The sequence below is a fragment of the Zootoca vivipara genome, chromosome 14 (assembly GCF_963506605.1).
Source record: "Zootoca vivipara chromosome 14, rZooViv1.1, whole genome shotgun sequence".
In the NCBI taxonomy this organism is placed as follows: Eukaryota; Metazoa; Chordata; class Lepidosauria; order Squamata; family Lacertidae; genus Zootoca; species Zootoca vivipara.
In genome coordinates, this window is record NC_083289.1 from 26,535,288 (window position 1) to 26,556,282 (window position 20,995).

General features: G+C 46.1%; 1 protein-coding gene across 1 annotated transcript in view; it reads left to right on the forward strand.

The window, feature by feature from the left end:
• The window catches only part of CORO2B (coronin 2B), an 83,139-nt gene that overhangs the window by 35,446 nt on the left and 26,698 nt on the right, over positions 1-20,995 (forward strand). Inside the window, exon 2 of the mRNA XM_035130905.2 lies at positions 5,903-6,103. Within this exon, the coding sequence (XP_034986796.1) occupies positions 5,903-6,103 (201 nt within the window). The remainder of the gene's footprint in view (positions 1-5,902; positions 6,104-20,995) is intronic.

The window sequence follows — 20,995 nt, forward strand, 5'->3', positions numbered from 1 at the left end:
CTATGGAGTTCTGCCTTCAGGCTCCTTGCTGTACATTCATATTTTTCTTATATAACCGGGTGGCACTGGAGAGAACAGCTTAGAAATCTGCCAGCTTGGTGGAGCTCCTTTGTCCTCAGGCCCCTGCTGACTCACTGATGACAACTGACTTAAATGTCCTACTTCATAAAACTCCTCTGTGTCAAGTAAGGACAGCTTCCTCCCAGGATGGCCTTACTGATGCATGGTGTGATTTGGGAAATGTTTGCAGCTGAAACATAGCCGGCAAGGAAGCTCCCACTTTTGTGTCCTTTTGGCCACCAGAGAGTGCCTCAGAATCTCAGTTACTTTGGAACAGAATTTGGGATTTTTTAATTTAAAAAAATGCAGACCTGACACGCCCAAGGGCATGTGAAGAAACAAAGCACAGCTCCCATATTTGCAAAGAAAGGAGCATTTTAGCAGATTCAGCTTGCCGTGGATGGGCAAGAAATGTGATTGGGCTGCTTTGTTCTATAATTTCCAGTCTGCCTTTTCAAATTAAGCTATTTTTATGATGATTTGCAACAGTGGATACAAGCCCTGTGTTGTTTCCAGCAACTGGAAGACTCAAGACCAGACCTTATAATCTGTGGCTTCCCAGACTGCACCCTGACTTCAGCTGCTGGTAAAAAAGGAGTTCCAGGAATTGCTTACTCACAAGTAGGCACCATACTCATGAGTCACATGACAACTCTGGGTTGGAAGGTGCATGTCCTGCCATCACTCTGGAGCCTGCATTCCTGAAGACTAAGGGGTGGCTCCATTTCATCCTCTTACAGCTCTAAGGCTTCTTCAGCAAATCTCCCGCTAGAGGGATCTCCCAGGGGATCCTCAGCACTGGTCCAAGTGGAAGCTCTGTCTGCTCCCCAAGAGTGTCTGGTTTGTCCTCCATGGACTCAACAATACCATAGCTGCCAAGTTATCCCTTTTTTTAAGGGATTTTCCCTTATGCTGAATAGGCTTCCTCGCAAGAAAAGGGAAAACTTGGCAGCTATGCAATACATGTGGAAAGTATCTAGAGGTCTTAATAGACCACAAGCTTAACTGTTGCTGTGGTGCAACAGCAAAGAAAACTAATGCAATTCTGGGCTGCATCATCAGAATAGTGACCAGATCAAGGGAAGTCATAGTTTCATTCTATTCTGCCTTGGTCAGACCACACCTGCAGTAATAGGTCCAGCTCCATGCACCACAATTTAAGAAGGATATTGACAAGCTGGAACGAGTACAGAAGAGGGTAATCAAGATGATCAAGGGTCTGAAAACCCAGTCTTATGAAGAACTGTTGAGGGAGTTGGGTATGCTTAGCTTGCATAAGAGAAGACTGAGATTGATATGGGAACCATTTTCAAATCTCTGAAGGGCTGTCACATGGAAAATAGGGGAAGCTTGTTTTCTGCTGTTCCAGAGGCTAGGACCCAAACCAATGGACTCAAAGGTGGTGAACTCTCCTTTATTGGAGGCTTTTAAGCAGAGGTTTGGTGACCACCTGCTAGAGATTCTTTAGCTGTGGTTCCTGCATTGCAGGGGGTTGGAATAGGTTGCCCTTGTGGTCTTTTCCAATTCTACAATTCTATGATTCTATGACTTGGTGTATGGCATCAGGTCAGGTCGAGACATAACAGGTGGGTGGCAAGCTACTAGTGGCCTGGACAGAGCCATGCTCCGTTCACCTTGGGAGTGCAACAGGTTTACAAGGCAATGTGAATGAAGTTGCTGAATGATGAGCAACTTGTGTTCATTCCCCCTCTCCCCATGACAAGTTGCTTGTTTTCTGGGCAAGGAGGGGGCCTGTGTTGGCTCCAGGGTTGCAGCAATATAGGCCAGGTGTTTCAGCACCATGGAGAGCTCTGAGGGAGCCACTTACTCCAGCAGAGCCTAGAGGACCAGAGCCCCTGTCTCCCATCTATTGCTCCTAAGCTCCACCTACTTTGTGAGAACAGCAATCCTTAATGGGCCAAGCCTCTGGTCTACAGATGGGCATTTCTTCTGTGCTTCCTGGCCTTCCACCTGGCACGTATCCTGTGCCATGGAGTAGACTAAGAGACCAATGGATTCAAATGACAAAGGAGATTCTAACTCAACATGAGGAAGAACTTCCTGATGCTAAGTGCTGTTTGATAGTGGAACAAGCTCCCTCAGAAAGTGATGGACTCTTTCAATTGAAGCTTTTAGATAGAGTTTCAATAACCATCTGTCAGGTATGATTTAGCTATGATTCCTGCGTTGCTCCTGAGTTGGAGGAGAGTTGTAATCCCTTCCAACTCTACAATTCTGTGGTTTTATGAGCACGAAGAAGCTGCTGATCTGGAGTCAGGTGTTTCCATAGCTCTTTGGGCAGCTGACCTTCCCCACCAAAAACGCGGATACACATATACACACCCCAAGCACTTAACTGGATGGAGGTGGTCTGTGGAATCCCTGGTGTTACACTGCCAATGTGACTTTCTTCAAGAGTCTCTACCACCATCTCTGCCACCACCCAGTTAGTTTTAGAAACTTGATTCCTGCCACCAAAGAGCTAGGAAACCTGTGAGTCAGCTCAGACCTTTGAGCACGAAGAGCTGAACAAAACAGGCTGTCAGAATTTGAGCTACTTCATATGCAAGGCAAAGGAGGAGGCAGAGGAAATGGCTTTTGATATTATAATTTTTTCTGGATGTGGATAAGACAGGCTTGGAATGCACCATTCATGAGACTGGATTCAGCAAAATCAGGGGATAAATAGTGCTACATTACAATGGACTCCTTGACATGCAGTTAGCCTGCTCCTAGACAAAGTAGTTTATAAAAATGGTAAAGATTTGACTCAGAAATACCACCATGGCGTAGAACTGACTCTGCTCTCTTACACTATCATTAATTCAGCGAAATCTTTCTTTGTTGACTTCATCAGGCGAGTGATAAATGGATAAGAGAAGAGGGCACTGTATTTCCCCCCTGCCACTTCTCCCAAGTGATGTTGCATAAATTAATATGTTTCTGCATAACCATAATAAGCAAATACAGAAGGCATGGAAGTCTGCCAGTCTTTAAGGTGACACAAGGCTCTATTGTTTAAACTCCATCATTATTTTGAAAGCACCTAACAGTCTTCTAAGAGGTAATTAGTGATTTTAATTTTAAAAGTGATTAAAGTGCAATGACTAAGTCCTCTGTTGTGAGTGTACAAGCAGCGTGTACTCTGGACAACCCCCCCCCAAAAAAAAAATCCTTATTTTTGTTATTGTTGCCAAGATCCTGAAAATTTTCTGAAAAGCCTAAATGGTGAACCCAAATATTTCGCAGGTTAGAAGCAAATCAGTACAGATTGTCTTATCTTTCCTCATTTATCCTGGAGTCTCCTGGAGTCTTGGCAAGGCAAGACCGAGGCCCCAATCAATCTCTTCCACAGGGAGACCTCCTCTCACTTCTTACCTTTGGGTTTCAAGCTTACCTCTTCCCCCATATGGACTAGAACCTTGCTGAGTTCTATACTGATCATACTGACTTTGGGGGTTTCACAAAGCAGTTGCAAGACTTGAAGGCACAGCCATTGTGTGGGTTTGTGCAGGGACTTCCTTGGATGGAGGCTGCTCTTCCTTTCGGCGATTCTTTTTACCATTTTGTGTGTGTGTGTGTGTGTGTGTGTGTGTGTGTGTGTGTGTGTGTGTTGGAATCATGAGTCACTCCCCAAAGTCTTAGAAACTGCTGGCTCAATGTGTGAGAGCCTCTGTCCTGAGACTCTCACATGACGCCAAGAACCCTTTTTGAGCAGGATGAACTTTCTTCCCATTCAGCCCCTAAAAGGGCCATTCATCTCTGGGTGCTCCAGGGGACTGAGTCTCCTGCTGTTTCTGCCATACTGAGCAGCCTTCCAGGGGACCCGGTGCAAAAGTCACATCCAGCTGCAGCTGCAATCTTGCCTTTCCCAGCTTATGGCAGGCGCAGAAGTTTCAGAGTTGTTTACAGGAAATACAGAGGGGCGAGGAAGGGCCCCCTGCTCTCCAACCCCCTCCCTCCCCTTTCTCCCTGCTCTGACAAATTCACATGGATTGGTTATGGATGACTTCCGCTCTTTCGGTGGAAATCTGGGAGAGAGCTTGGCTGGGTGACCGAGTGCATGGCTGTGTGTGTGTGTACATGAGACCACACATAATAAAAAGAGGGGATGAACTGCAGGCTCCTTGCTATCAGCTTTGTAGGTCAAGTGGGTGCATTGGCCGACATTCTGAATATATATATTCAGAAGCCTTGGGCTTGCTAATCGGAAGGTCGGCAGTTTGAATCCCCACGACGGGGTGAGCTCCTGTTGTTTGGTCCCAGCTCCTGCCAACCTAGCAGTTCAAAAGTCAAAGTGCAAGTAGATAAATAGGTACCATCCTGTCGGGAAGGTAAACGGCGTTTCCGTGTGCTGCTCTGGTTCACCAGAAGTGGCTTTGTCATGCTGGCCACATGACCCGGAAAAACTGTCTGCGGACAAACGGACAAACATCGGCTCCCTCAGCCAGTAAAGCAAGATGAGCGCCGCAACCCCAGAGTTGTTCGCGACTGGACTTAACTGTCAGGGGTCCTTTACCTATATATATATATATATGTGTGTGTGTGTGTGTGTGTGTGTGTGTGTGTGTGTGTGTGTAATTGTGAATTCCACTCCCCACCCCATACCAACTGCCTTGAGATACATCTTTGTGAGAAGAAAAGGCTATGGAGTAAACCCTTCACAAACCCGGAATAGAGTCTGTAAGATGGTTAGGTGGCATCTTGTACGCCTCCCACCGGCAACTCCTGCTGCCAAGTTGGTGCCACATGTATTGCTCTGCTTTCCTTTGGACCACATCAGCGAGGCTGAGAAGGAGATCTCGTTGTCTGGGTAGCCCAGGCTTGCACTCCATTGTCTCTCAAGACAGACTGATGCCAATAACAGTTACATCCCACCCCAATCTCAATGACACCCGAACAGATCTTGCTTCCCAATTGGTCACAGCTTTGGATTCAGCAAAGAGCAAGCATGTCTCTGCGTCTCCGGCTTCCAGCCTGTTTTTCCAGCTCACTCACTCGCACCACTTTGGCTATTATTCTCCTACCTGGTGGTTAGATAAGGGTGGTGGAAGAAATGTCCTCCCATTAGCCCGGATGGTACTATCCCCTAGTTTTAGCTCCTGCAACCTAGCTCATTATTTTGGGATGCTGAAGAGGACTCTTAAGTAGCCAGTTAAGATCTTACACTGTCTTACAAAGAGTAAACTCCATCCCTCCATGCATCTGATGGGATTGTTGTTCTTGGCAGACATGCAGGCTTGCTTTCTGGTGGGCAGCCGAGCTGTGAGTTTCAGCAGGATGTGAAGTCTGGTTTATTCTCCCCAGAGGCCAACCTCCAGGATCTGGCTGATACTAGATTCCCATAGACCAGGTTCTGGGAGCCAAATGCAGCACTTCAGGACTCCCTATCCAGCATGCCCCTCACAGGCCCTGTGCTGCACACTCCTTGGGGGCATTTGGCCTGACTGGAGAGTGTCCTTGAACTCTGACGCAATCCCCTTTGCTTGCCTGGATGAAGGCTGCAGAGATCTGTGCAGGGCTGAAATAAAAGAGTCCCACCTGTTGCTCTACCTCCTTTTTGCCTCCAACAACACCCACTATTGACTCTGGCATGTGGCCCCCAGGATGGGTCCCCATGAAGGAATGTGGCCCTTGGCTCCACACCCCTGAGACAGGCTGTGGTCTGACCTTTCTGGTATTATTTGGCTAGGTGCAAAAGGGGGGGATACTTATGTATCTTGTTGGGTCTCCCTTGTAGCCTTTCTGCTTTAAGTGTGGGAGCCTGAGACACCCATCGTAAAAGGTGGCATTGCTACAAAAAACAACAACCCCAAAACCCTCTACATTTCCCCCTTTGTAGATGTCATGGCGGCCGCAGTATCGCAGCTCCAAGTTTCGAAACGTCTATGGCAAAGTGGCCAACCGAGAGCACTGCTTTGACGGGATCCCGATCACCAAGAATGTCCATGACAACCACTTCTGTGCAGTGAATACGAAGTTCCTTGCCATAGTAACGGAAAGTGCCGGAGGGGGCTCCTTTCTTGTCATTCCACTGGAACAAGTAAGTGACTCTTTGTTTGATTATAATCAGCAGCGTTATATGCCACCACAATCTCCAAGCGTTGAGAGACTCTAGGGTTTCCAAAAGCTTACCTCGGTTCTGTTTCCTTGGAAGGAAGGAAGGAAGGTCAGAGGAGCTTGTGGGGTCTTCAGGATAGATGATTTCATTTACACCTTAGCATCAGATGGAGGGGCTCACAGAATTAACACCTCAGCATTATCTTGCTTCTCCTTCAGTTGCAGCTTTGGATCCGGCACTGAACAAGCAGGTCTCTGTGTCTCCAGCTTCCAGCCTGCTTCCAGTTTAGCTCTCTCACACCTCACTGGTTAGTGTTCTCCTAGCTAGGTGAGGGAGTGGAATAAAGGCCCATCCACTTGCCCTTTGGCACACAGCAGCCTTATTGGTTATGCTAGCTAATCTGTTTAACTAGTCAGCCACAAGCTTTGCCAAACAAAAGGACTGGTTTGCCAGCTTTGCTTCCATATATTCTACCCCCACAAATATGTTGTTGTTGTTGTTTAGTCGTGTCCGACTCTTCATGACCCCATGGACCAGAGCACGCCAGGCACTCCTGTCTTCCACTGCCTCCCGCAGTTTGGTCAAACTCATGTTCATTGGAACGGACTTAGGGCATCATCCAGACCAGGCACAGGCAAACTCCAGCCCTCCAGATGTTTCGGCCTACAACTCACATCATCCCTAGCTAACAGGACCAGTGGTCATGGATGATGGGAATTGTAGTCCCAAAATCTGGAGGGCTAGAGTTTGCCTATGCCTGATCCAGACTGACCCCCCCCCCAAATGCATATCATCATCATCATCATTGCTAAACAAGCTTATGTTAACCTGTTTATTGTCCTTTCAACAGGGGGGAGGGACTTTCTTTGTTTCGCCTTCTGTTCTCCAGCTGCTGCCAACGGCAACTCAAGTGGAGACTCTTTCTGCATGGGAAAAAGTGGAACCAGCATCTTGAAAACATAAAACATTGGAGTGAGGGGGGGAGGGGGGATGTTGCACCCCCACATTTTCCTGCAAATGATTGCATGTGCTGACTTTGCCCCGTGGGATTTCCCTAAGATGCTTGTGTGGATTTTAAAAATTAAACATGAAAGTCTGGGTTATAAAATTTTAAACACCGAGTAATTTTAAACCGACTTCCTGGAAGTGGGCCTCAGGGAGGATGCAGGGGCACCTGTCAGTCATGTTTATTTATGGTCCAAGGCTCTCAGGCAATGCTATAAGAATTGCTATAGGGTTCAGGGTGTGGCTACAGCTTAGACAGATGGAAATGGGCTTGATTCCCTTTCCGTGTAAAGGGGTTGGAGAGAGATTGATGCTGTGAACCAGCACTGCATTCACCCACAATCAATAGTGTGTGTATGTGTGTGTGAGAGAGAGATTTGGGGGGGGGGAGAGAGAGAGAGAGAGAAAGAGAGAGAGATCCCTAACCCTAGAGCTGATAATCCCATCAGACTCTGCTGGCTGCTCTGAATCTATAAACAGCCAAATATAGCCCTGGTGGGGATGTTCTTTATCCCATTTCAGCTGGGACTGTGCACCTTTCCAGGTGCCCTGCTTATCGAACATTCATCCTGACCTGTTTGCAAAACATTTGCAGGGAAATTAGATGATGCCCAGGAGTGCCTGGCGTGCTATGGTCCATGGGGTCACGAAGAGTCGGACACGACTAAACGACTAAACAACAACAAGTTATTCATTGAGCATCTAGCCTTATTGGTTTGCAGAGAGGTTACACAATGTTACATTAACAGTGCATTTTCCCATCACTTCCCGTATCATAAAAAAAACCTGTGTGTGTGTGTGTGTGTGTCTGCTGCCACTGGGGAAAGGGGTTAAACAGGGTTGCTTGTTAGCGCCGTTCCTATTTAATTTTTATATAAATGACATTGTCCAACATATGGCGAAGTACAAGTCATCAGCTCCTGCCCTGGAAGGCAAACATCTGAATATATTGCTATATGCTGATGATATGGCTGTCATGGTACTTACTTGAAGGGGTCTACACAGCATGCTGGAGGGGCTCGCAGCTTATTGTTCCCAAAACTCTTTAAAGATAAATTATGACAAAACAAAAATTGTGGTGTTTACTAGAGCTCGCCACACATTTAGATGGTCTTTAGATGAACACATAATTGAACAGTGTCCTTTTAAAAAATATATTGGTATTACTTTCCAAGCTACATCTAGCTGGCTTGCCCACTTCAAGGCTGTAACCCTTCTAACACGTAGGACAATTGGTGCTTTGCTCAGTTTTTTTTTAATACGAGGGGAGGGCAACTGGTGATCCCGGCACTAAAAGCTTTTGTTGGAAAAGTGATTCCCCAGATGCTATATGGGGTAGAACTCTGGGGATGGAATCAGAAGCTGCTAGAACGGCTTGAAATCTTCCAAAAATTTTATCTCAGAAGAATTCTAGGCCTCCCTCAGGATGGATGACAAAGTTTTGTTTTTTTAAAAAAAGATTTTTTATTGAAGTACGAGAATTTTTACATACATTATACTCTCTCCTTCCAATTTTTAATTTCCCGTACCATTTTTCCTTTCCCTTCCCACCCCCTCCCCCACCCATAATCCATTGGAAGGGTTCAAACAGTTGTCCTCGGCCACGGGCACAATGTCTTTAATTTCCATTGAATGTCTTCTGGTCCAGTAGTTGTTATCCATTGAAGATAGGAGTTCCATCTGGTCCTTATCATAGTAGACTTGGCCTTCCATGTTATTTCCTGTGACGTTACTGCCACGATGTCTGACTGAATAAATTCAAACAAATAATTAGTCCAGACCTCTACTGTTCATTTTTCTCTATCTTTCCAACCTAAAGCTATTGTTGCCTTTCCTGCTAGTATCATTGCTTTGAAGGTGTGCTGGTCACCTTTCTCTATGGCCGTGTTTCCTAGTATACCCATTGTCATAAGATTGAAGTCTATAGGTAGCTTCACTTTAAAAACTTCATTAATAACCTTAAGGATTTTATCCCAAAATCCCCCTACCTCTGTGCATTCCCAATACATATGGGAGAACCATCCCTGGATGGATGACAAAGTAAAGACCCCTTCATCGTCTGTTTAACTCATCGCTTGTTTCCCTTCTATTCCTGTTTTGTGGGATGAAGGTTTTGTTGGGATAGTATGCAATGAATTTTAATATTTTTAATTATTGTTGTGTTGTGTTGATATTTGTGTACAGGCATGGTCCTCACAAGAAACTATTACTTGACTTGACTTGTGTGTGTCAGAGAGAGAGAGAGAGAGAGAGAGAGAGAGAGGGCTTTGTTGCCCCAGAGTGCCAAATCAGCTTTACAATCTAAATTTTCTGGATACCAGAGTTCAAATCATCACTTGGCCATGAAGCTCATGAGTGAACTTGGGGGTTGTTGTGGGGATTCAAGAAAAAGGGGGAGAAAACCCTGTGCGCCACCTTTAGCTCCTTGCAGAAAAAGGTGAGCTTTCAATGCAATAAATAAATAAATAGAGCCTTCTGTTTTCGCCAGTGCAACTGCTGTTGTGCAACATTAAAGCTCACCCTTCCACTTGTGTTAGCAGACAGAGAATGCTGGATTAAGTTCATGTTCTGGAAGCACCCGACATCTTTGCCACGCCATTAGCTATCTGTTATCCATCTGGTTTTCCATTGTCTGTGGCCAACAGCCATCACAATTTAATACACAAAAACAAGACAGTCCAAGAGTTGGGGTCCTCCAGATGGCCTTTCTCTTCAGATTTCATCCTGATTTGCATGCACAAAGTTTAGGTGGCAGTTAGATCATATCCAGCCTTCAGAGAGTATTTGTTCTGATTTGTTTGCAGGGAGGTTATACAACAACAAACATTTGTCCTGCATTCATTCTGATTTGCTTGCAGGTGTTTATACCTTGTCACTGGCCATTCATTCAACCTGCATTTTTCAAAGCATTTCCCTAGCCATAAAAAAGCTTATGTGTGGATTTGAACACCTTAATCCACTTTAAACCTGGAAACCAGAAGTTCCAATATGTGACTGAATCAGTCCCACAGAACACAGAGTCTGGAGGTGACCCATGTTAAACATGTAACATTTCAGAAATGCAAATGGTCAAAACATGGAATTATAAAGCTTTCCTCCCAATTTGTTTAGGGCTTAGAACTATCCTCCTGGCAGTCGACATGGATTTGCATAAAAAGCAGTCCATAACTTTCTCACTGCTGGTGTATGTGAAGCTACCCTACAGTCAGCAAACCAATCTACATTCATAGAATCATAGAATTGTAGAGTTGGAAGGAACACAAAGGGGCATCTGGTTCAACCCCCTGCAGTGCAGGAAGTGTACAGCAGCCATCTAATTTTGAAATCAACTGAATGACCACCTAAATAATTCTGGGATGAATGCATTACTTTAAATCAGCCATGCTAGCTGGGGCCTGATGGGAGTTCTGGTCCAATGCATCTGGAGGGCACCAGGTTGAGGAAGGCTGGTGTCCTCTTTCCCTGCAGCCCCTGCCTGCGTGAACTTTTAATTCCACCTGAGACACATTTGCAATTGGATTGTGCCAGCCCGCCACTGTCCATGAAATCATACTGATGGGCTGCTAGACTCCGCCTCTAACCCCACCCACTCATGAGGGAGTGGCCTTATATGCATCTGTGAAATGGTGGAGGGAACAAGGTATCTGAATTCACTTGGAGAAGGGGCATTGTTCTGTGCAAAATCCCAGATTCAATCTTTGGTACTTCTAGGTAGGGGTAGGAATATCTTGTGCCTTGAACCCCAAACAGCCATTGCCCACCTGTGTAGAGAGGACTGAGCTATTTGGAGCAATGGGTCTGACTTGGTATATATAATCATAGCTGCCAAGTTATCCCTTTTTTACAGGGATTTTCCCTTATGCTGAATAGGCTTCCTCGCGAGAAAAGCGAAAACTTGGCAGCTATGATATAATGCGGCTTCCTAAGTTTCTAGTTGCTGGAGCTAGATAAAATCAGGGGCGCACCTTGCTGCATTTGCATAATTAACAGGTGGGTTGGGAGAACAAAGAAGCATTGGATGAGTTTCTTTGCAATCAGCTGGAATCTTTTGAAATGAACAGACCCCTAATTAATATGCTTCTATATTTAGCAGAAATAAATTGAGGTAGCCTAGAAACTACCGAGAGCAGCCGCTTCAGCTCAGGAGTCTAAAGTCCTTTCTGTGATATTCTGGCGAGCTTTTATTAAAATGTCTTTCTTCCCCCTCATCCAGTACATTGCCTTCTCTCGGGGGACATATGTTCCCCTGCTGGCAGATCAGAAATCTTAGCTACTTTATGATAAAAACCTGCTTCTCTGTTCTTACTGGAAGCCAGAAAAACTCCCACTCAGCAGACAGCAAGGCAGCTATGGGGAAGGGGGGGGGGAAGGCCCACATGAGAAGTCTGGGGGAGAAGATGCGAGCTGCAAGAGACCTGCCAATTCCTTAACCTAGACACAGCCAGGATCACGAGCGGGAAGGAGGGAGATTGGGAACCTACTACAATAGGCTGCTGAGCATTTCAGTTTTCGGGCAGGATCCACTTTCATAGCAGGAAATTCAGGTTGCAGAATGTTAGGTGATTGGGAGGCTAAATGTTAGAATGTAAAAAAAAAAAAAAAAGCCTTCTGGGTCAGGTTAAAGGGAGCCCAACTAGTCAACATCCTGTTCTCACAGTGGCCAACCATTTGCCTGTAGGAAACCCACAAGCAGGATCTGAGCACAAGCGAGTGATAGCTCCCTCCTGACGTTTCTGGCAACTGGTGTTCAGAAGCATTCAGGAGGCAGAGCATAGCCATCATGCCCAATAGCCACTGAGAGCCTTTTCCGTGAATTTGTGCAATCCTCTTTTAAAGCCATCCAAGTGGCTAGCCAGCACTGCTTCCTCCAGGAGTGAGTTCCATAGTTTAACCCTGCAGAGATCCCCTGCAACAAACCTGACTCCCCCTACCTCCAATTGGCTTTTGGGAAAGTGATGCGGAACTGTGCAGCAAAGTGTGGGGTGGCACTTGCTTTGATGCAACCTCATCTAACCTGCCCCACAAGCAGACCAGAACAAATGCTGATGAAATAGTCAGTGTCATCTCATCTCCTTGCAAAGAAAGCATGCATTCCCATTTACCAGCATCCAGTGCATTCACACCACTGGTTTGGGAAGTGATTTAAGATTATGTCAGCTGCAATCCATATCTGCCTTGTAGCTATCTTGTCTTATGAAATGATCTGTTTCAAATGTTTTCCCCCACCCCACCCCAAAACCCTCAGCTTTGATCTGAATTGAGGAAAAGAATGACCTGTCTGCATTTTAAGCTGGTAATGTGTACACAGCCCAGTTCAGGTTGAATGCTCAGTGAGACTCAACTGCCCAACAGCAGCAATAAGGAAACAAATTTGCCCACCTGAATTAGACTGCTGAAATAAAGGAAGCTTGGCCGAGAGGGGGAACAGGAGCGGAGTTCTGTCTTAAAGGGTATGAGCTCAGTTTAGTTCTGATCCGCAAAAGAAACTTCTCCTGTTCAGAAAGTGCTAGGGGGTGTCCCTGTTCTTTAATTCTAACTGTAGGACTTTTGCACCTGGCTCAGGGTTGTACCATCGTGGCGTGCTGGGGGAAAACAAAGTAGATCAGACAAGCATTTCAGCTAAGAGCATGAGAAGACATTCAGTATGAATTTCCCAAAGAGAAAAGCATGTAAGAGGAGAAAATACTCTCCTAGGTTGTAACTGCCCCCCAAAAAAGAATATTTATTAATTTTCAAACATTTCAACACAAAAACAAAAACAAAAAAGCAAAAATAAACCAATCAAAAAAGAAAAAACATATCAATTCATTACATTAACTTGACATTGTGGACTTCCTCGATTCCCCCCACACTGGGTCCATTTATTAAATCTAAATTAAGCAATTTTCCTTTATCATCTTAAATCATTCTAACACAATTTTTCCATTATTTCAAAACCAATTCTAATCTCCACAACGAAAAAAACCCATCGACTATATCCTTAACCTATAATTCATTAATTAATCCAAATCTAAATTTATTTTCCCATCCATCTCTAATTCTTCCTTTAGCCTCACAATTTATACCCCCAAAATTTTCCATACATTCAAATATTATTTCTTCTATCATAATAACCTTTAACCACATTTATCTAATTCTACCCCCCTTCCCCTGGACTCTGGATCTCCCAGATGTATCAACCAGCTCCATAAAACGTTCCAGTTTCGGACCATCTTAACTGTTTAAGCCCAGAGGTATTTCATTAGAACATAAGAAGGGTCAGCAGGATTGGGCCAATGGCCCGTCTCATCTAGCATCCTGATCTCATAGCAGCCAAGCAGGTACATGTGGGAAACCAGAAAGCAGGATCCGAGCACAAGAGCCCTCTCTCCCCTCCTGTGGTTTCCAGCAACTGGTATTCAGAAGCATTGCTGCCTCCAATTGTGGAGACAGAGTGTTGGCATCCTGGCGAATAGCCACCAATAACCCTCTCCTCCATGAATTTATCCAATCCTCTTCTAAAGCCATCTAGGTGGGTGGCCATCCCTGCCACCTGAGAATTGGATCCTTTGCCTAGAATCAGATGGAAAAGACACCTCAGTGAAATTATCCGGGGGGAACTCAAGACAACATCTTCTCTAAGAGAAGGCTAGACTAACCAGAAGTCATTGTTCTGTCTTCTGATGACATGGCAATGAAATTAGCAAGTGGGGGGGGGAACGAGGCCAGCGAGAAAGAGAGGCAGCATACTCGTTGAGATCTCATAACATGAGATTTCAGGCAGGGCAGCAGGGTGGGGGCAGCAGTGGCAGGGAAGTGAAAACAGGGTGTCCCCTCAAACTCGGCAGTGCCCCCCCCGCCCCATTTCCTAAGCATAAAGCCCCGTTTCATTTCCCCAATTAACTCCCCCGATGAACCTCTTCCTAAGCTGCCGTCTTTAATTGGGTTGACTACAGATGGAGGGAAGTACAATCAGCGTTCTAATTGTGAGACGCAGCTTGATTCCGATTAATATTCCAAAAACAAGGTACATGAGCTGCAGTTGGGAGTGACTCTCCTGTCTCTTTGCCACTGGATCTCAACTCCAGAGACATTAATATAGCACTTTAGCATCTTTTGTTCTTAACCCCTTGTGGCCAGAACAGAGCATCCATCTTGATCATCCGGATGCCCCACATCTCTAGTTTAGGAGCATAATTTTTTTCCCAATTACCTGTTGGCTGAAATGCATTTTTTTCATACTTGCCAATATCATCTCTGGGGGGATTGATGTGGACTGGGTTAATGAAGGCGCTTGACTGTACACACTGAGCGAGCCTCTATGACTATTTGTACATGGAGATGGCAACACACGGTGCTCATTCAGATCTCCATAGGGATCCAAACACCAAAGAACCAAACTTGCCGGCCCTTCGCTTTAAAAGCAAACCATTGGTTCTCTGTGCAATTGGTTGCCCCTATGCAGAGTTTGGTTCTAGGCTACACTCGCAGAAAGGCACTTGAACGTACCATTTGGGGGTTCTGGAGCAGTGCTTGTAAACACTTAGAACCATAGTATTGTAGAGTTGGAAGGGATCCCAAGGGTCATCTAGTCCAACCCCCTGCAATGCAGGAATCTCAGCTAAAGCATCCATGACAATCCAGCATCCTGTTCTCACAGGGGTCAGCCAGATGCCACAGATTCAGAGGGCTTCTCATGCCTGGAGAAGAATGTTTCTTCTGAACCTTCTTCTGAGCCTTTGACATTTCTACCTCCTCAGAAGTCACAGCACCAGACAAGTCCACAATGCCAGGACCTTTTCAGTCTTAAGACATTATAGACACAAGCTCAGATGCCATAGTAGACGTAGGTCGTAGGTACTTCCTTTGTAGCAGGGCAGCCAGTCAAAAGAGGCATGATCATAGCCGTTGATTGTATATGTCCTTTCTTGATGCGTTTGTTTGTTGGATGGCTTCATCAGGGTTGCCATACGTCCTGGACATTATCATGCTTTCAAAGGTGGAAGTGACATTCGGGGAGAATTTCTGAAAGGTGGCGCTTTGTCCTGTATCTTAGGCAAGTCAATTCAAAAATCATATTTCTGTAAAAAACAAAACAAAAGCCAAACACTTTCAGGTTTTCCTTTTAAAAAAGCTCAACAATTTTGGGGTCTTCCTAAAAAGAGCTCAACAACTTTTGGGATGTCCTGTTGTAACTTTTTGAAAAATGGCAACCCTAGCTTCATACTTGAATTTTCATTTTGTGGTTAACACCAGGAAAGGCTTATGATGGAAAGTGCCCTACTGGTGCCCAGCTGAGTCACTGGAGAAGAGATGGCTTTGTGTGCAGACTATGTTCTTGGCTTGAGGCTAGCTAATTACATTCCATTGTGGTGGGGGAAATCAGAGGGAGGGAAGGGCTGTTGCTGAGAGGCAGGTCAGCTGCTTTGCATGCAGAAGGTCCCAGGTCCAATCCCCAACAGCATCTCAGGAACTGAACCTGGGAATGTCCCCTCCCTGAAATCCTGGGCAGCCACATGTCTAGTCAGTGTAGACATTACACAGCTAGATGAACTGGTAGTCTCTGTATAAATCAGCTCTCTCTGTTTCTGATGTGTATCCTATCAGCTTTCACATGCTTGCTCCTTGCCTCTGAACAAAACCTTCCGCCCCTCTTTTCAGAGACACATTGGTTCACTGCTTGGCTCACGTGCCCTGAATGTCTTAATTGCCCCACAAATTCAGATCCTGGAATCAGCATTTTGAAGCCATGGAGAGATTTGAAAGGATCCTGCAATTAGCTATGTACTCTCTGTGGACTGTTTGACCTCTTCCATCCTGTTTTAATGTGTAGGCAGTGCTATTAATAACACCCCCAGATGGGATTATATTTGCAGCAAGCTGAGTCAAATTTGGTGCAACGAAGAAGTTGTGTGCCCCCACTTCCAGTCTCGAACATTCCATATCTCACTTTGAAAACAGTTTTCCTCCAAGGAACTCAAGACGGCATACGTGGTTCTCCCCTTCCTCATTTAATCCCCACAACGAACCTGTGAGGTAGGCTATGCTGAGAGGCAGTGACTGCCCCAAAGTCACCCAGCGAGCTTCATGGCTGAGTAGGGATTTGAACCCCAGACTCCTAGGTCTAACGCTCTAACCACTATGCCACACTAGCATGATACAAGCTGCTACTGTTGCCCTTCTGACTGCAAAAGCAAAATGAATGAGGTCCGTTGACCCCCATGTCAGAAGGCCAGACAAACTGAAACGAGTCTGTTAGCCTTGGTTACTGAATTGCGGGGGGTTAGACTAGATGCCCCTTCAGCTCCCTTCCAAGTCCATGATTCTATGAGTCATGTCACCACTGAAAGGTTCTGCTTTAGTCTCACAGATAAGAAAAACTGACTGATGGCAACTTAGAGGTTGTTGTAAGGGAGAATCATAGAATAAAAGAATTGCAGAGTTGGAAGAGGCCCCAAGGATCAGCTCGTCCAAACTACTTCAGTACAGGAATATGCAGCTGTCCCATACAGACACAACTCTCTAACCAACAGAGCTATCCAGGCTCTCAAAGGCGAAATTAGATTGGGGAAATTAGAATATTTTAGGCAGCAGCATGCAAAGAGAAACAGGGTCTGCCTTGAGCATGTAGGCTGAATGACAAGTGGGGAACCATTTGGATGATTGACGTCCTCCCACGCAAGCAGCTCAGCGCTAGGAGCTGGAGGCAGAGGGGCATTTTTTTGACCACATTTTGTAGCGTAAAATGTGCCATCTGGGTAAGAGAGGAGGATTGCTTTAACTTCTCAAGGTATGGCTTGTCTGCGCCAAGTGATGTCAAAGATAATTTTGTGTGCGTCCAATGAGGGTTTCCATAGCAACATTTAGCATTTACACGGATGGAGTGGGTACCCAGAATGGTTGTCATTATGGAAAGAAAGAGAAAAAGAAAACCTGGCTGTTAAGTGAGAGCATTTTGTTTTTAACCATTTTAGTCTCCTTCTCATACAAGGGAGGTGGGGGGGAGGGAAACAAAACCCTAACCTGTGATCAATGTGATCTACAAACCATCACTGAAGAAGCATAATGGTAATTAATGGGATCGCACGTTATGTTGCAAACCATGTGCGGAAAGTCAGCATGCCTTACATGGGGTCACTAAGCATGCCTTACATGGGGTCACTAATGTCTTTGGCCCCAAGGTCACATTTGGAATTTGGAGAGTGGCCATGGGCACCACTATCTCCAATTCCTCTTCCAACACAGCGCCCTTGCCAGGTCACGTTCTCTCGCAGACTAAAAGAGAGGAAGCACACCCACCAACTCAGCTTCTCCAAGAAGTCTGGGGAGAAGTTAGAGCCAACAGAGTTTGCTTGATTTTACATGAGATTCTTCTCCCCCTCCTAAGAGGCGACACGACAGCCATCCTCAGATACATGGAAGCTTGTTTTCTGCTTCCCCAAAGGAGAGGATCCAAGCCAACAGATTCAAATGACAAGGAAAAGAGAGGCATAGGCAACCTTGGCTCTCCAGATGTTTTGGAACTACAACTCCCATGATCCCTAGCTAACAGGGCCAGTGGTCAGGGATCATGGGAGTTGTAGTTCCAAAACATCTGGAGAGCCAAGGTTGCCTATGCCTGGACTAAACATTAGGAAGAATTTCTGGAGGGTACAAGCTGTTCAGCAGTGGAATGGATGACCTCGGAGGGAGGTGGACTCTCCTTAGTCAGAGGTTTTTAGGCAGAGACTAGGTGGTCATCTGTCAAGGGTTCTTTAGCTGTGATTCCTGCATTGCAGGGGGTTGGACTGGATGACCCTCGGGGCCCCTTCCAACTCTACAGTTCTGTGATCTGCCTGAGATGTCATGTGATCCAGAGCCTTGGGCCTCTGACTGTGTCAGGCTGGCCAAGTGGGTTTCCTGGACGGGGGGGGGGGGGCAGAGATGCCGCTCCATTGTGCTGGGATGGGCATGACCTTTCCAGTGTAGGGCAAGGAAGGCTCTTCCTCTACTCTTCCTGCTGGAGCCGTTCCTGTAATTTGACAAAGGCCAATTGTTCCCAGCACAGCGGCTGGAGAAATGAAGCTCTATCTTGTACCACTGCTGTGGCTCCATAGAAAAAGAGGCTACAAGTTTAGAAGATGTTTTACATACACTGCTCCCCTCAAGTCACTAAATTCCAGGGTGGGGGAAAATGATTTTAAAGCCTTTCTGCAAAGCTAAAGTGCTCTTCGCCAACTTGGTGTCTGCCAGATGTTTGGGGCTACAATTCCTATCAGCCCCAGATGGATGGAAGTTCTAGCCCAAAGCATCCAGGGGGATATTTTAAACTTGAAACCAAAGTTCCACGTTTGAACTTCTCATAATTTTGCAACAGAGTTCTCCAGCCAACCATGGTGTTCAAAGGTGTGTATATGTAAAGTACAAAAGCAAGAAATGCATGTATTCATGGAAATAGCATGCAAAGTCGCGTTATATTAGGAGGCAATCCTTTGCAAAAAAAAAAAATGTGTGCATCCGTCCAAATTGCACAAAACATGCACATTGGGAGAAGTTTGCTGATGAATTTTCATAAGGACCTCTTTTTTAAAAAAAGGGGGGGCAGGGGAAACAGATGTGGAGAAGCAGAGAACTGAATTTCAGATTTGGGGGGGGGGAGAGAAACTGCAAAAATCTGAAATGGAGAGCTCGGACCAATTCCTAATCCTAGCCCCACTCCCCTTTAAATATCCCATATCAAGACCCCTCTCCTTTTAATCATATTTGCTGAGAGAGGCTTAGGCACAATTGTCCAAGTTCAGCTGCAACACACACAAACCCCCGCCCAGCTTGCCATTCCAAGAGGAAGAACTGCATGTCCAGGAAAGCAAGAAATAAAAATGGTCTGAAATGCAGCAAGGGGGTGTGGCTAGTGAAGGCACACCCTCTTTCCTTCTTGCGCCATCTCTGTAGCGCCTGCACAATTGAAGGGCTTGTTCTGCACGAAATGGCCCAAAGTGATTCCTCCTGGGTGTGCCAAGGAAGTCAGCCTGATATGTTCCATGAGCATCAGTTTCCGTCGCCTGCTGCCATTGGCCTCTTTGTGTTGCTGCTATGGTCCTAAGAGAATAGGAGAAGAGAAACAGAACATAGGGAGATCCCTGTTTGATCAGGCCATTGGGGGCCATCCAGTCCAGCATCTTTTTCTCACACTGGCCAGCCGGATGCCTCCAGGGGAAGCCCATAAGCAGCACCTGAGTGCAACAGCAATGCTCTCCCCACTTGTGAAACCCAGCCAGTGGCATTCAGAGGCATTTGCTGCCTGCAATCAGGAGGAGTCCTTCTTCGCACAGTGCCTAATTAAGCTCTGGAACTCACTGCCGCAGGAGGCCGGAGTGGTCACTGACTTGGATGGCTTTAAAAGGAAGATGAGACAAATTCGTGGAGGAGGAGGAAACCATCCATGACTACTAGCCGTGATGGCTCTGCTTCGCCACCACAGGTGCTTCTGAATACCAGTTGCTGGAAACTCCAGGAGGGGAGAGGGTGCTCAAATCCTACTTGTGGGTTTCCGTCTGGGGGCATCTGGTCAGCCCCTGTGAGGACAAGATGCTGGACTAAATTTGCCATTGGCCTGATCCAGCAAGTTCTCCTTATGGTTTTAAGGGAAACGTCTTCTGGAGGAGAGGCATCTTCGGTGGCTGATATTTATTAGGGTTGTACCAAAAGCATCTGTCCAGCCTCTTGCAGCACAGCTGGATGGTGGCTGTGGCTCTAAGCCAGAGGTGGCTAACTCCAAGTTTGGGTCCTTGTTTGGCCCCCAGGCAAACTCTTCTGCCCTTACCCAAGGCAGAACCAATTTTCATGAGCTGAGCTGAGCTGAGCTGGGGAGGGACTGCCTTCCTGTTTCTGTGTGTGCGTGCATCTATGTACATACAAGGGTGTGTGAAAGAGGGAGTCAGTCATCCAGTTTTAGCCACATTCCCCACTGGCATGTGGCCCCTGGCGGGCTTGCCAAGGATGAATGCGGCCCTTTTTCCAAAAATAGTTAGCCGCCCCTGGTCTGGATCATCTCCCTTAGCAATGACACATGGTGCTGATTAGGAAATGCAGATAAAAATACTCCCTGATATAAGACCAATGAGAGAGAGACTTGTACAGTATAAGAATGGGGCTTCTGTCTTCCGCAGGAGCTGGGGTGATGTTTCATTCCCAAATTCAGGCTCTTCCTGTGTCCTGAGCCACATTGGCTGTTGCTGATGCAGAGACGGACCTTCCCTAGAGATCCCTGGGGCCAGATAGATAGAATAATAGAATTGCAGAGATGGAAGGAAACCCCAAGGGTCATCTAGTCCAACCCCCTGCAATGCAGGAACCATGGCTAAATAATATCTGACATATGGCCATCCAACCTCTGCTTAAAAGCCTCCAATGAAGGAGAGGCCACCATCTTCTGAGGGAGTCCATCCCACTGTCAAACATCTTACCAACAAATAGTTATTCCTATTGTTTAGTCAGAATCTCATTTCTTGCCATTTGAATCCCTTGGTTTAAGTCCTGCACTCAGGAGCAAGAGAAAACAAGCTTGCTCCGTCCTCCATGTGGCAGCCCTTCAGATACTTGAAGATAACTCTCATATCACCTCTCAGTCTCCACTTCTCTAGGCTAAGCAGACCCAGCTGGGGAGTAACAAAGCAACCTCTCTCTCTCTACAAGGAGCTCCAGGACAGATGGACTAAACCAAAAAGGAAAGGAAGGGCCCAGGAGATCTGAGATCAGGGGTGGCGTACCTCCACACTGTCTCCAAGCACCTGAGTAAATTAAGGGTAGCTATACTGTAGACATACCACAAAAATGGGAGCTGCTGTACCTTTTTCCTCTCTGGAGGTGAGCCTAGTTGGCTCCCATTTCTCCATTTAAAATGCCATTTTA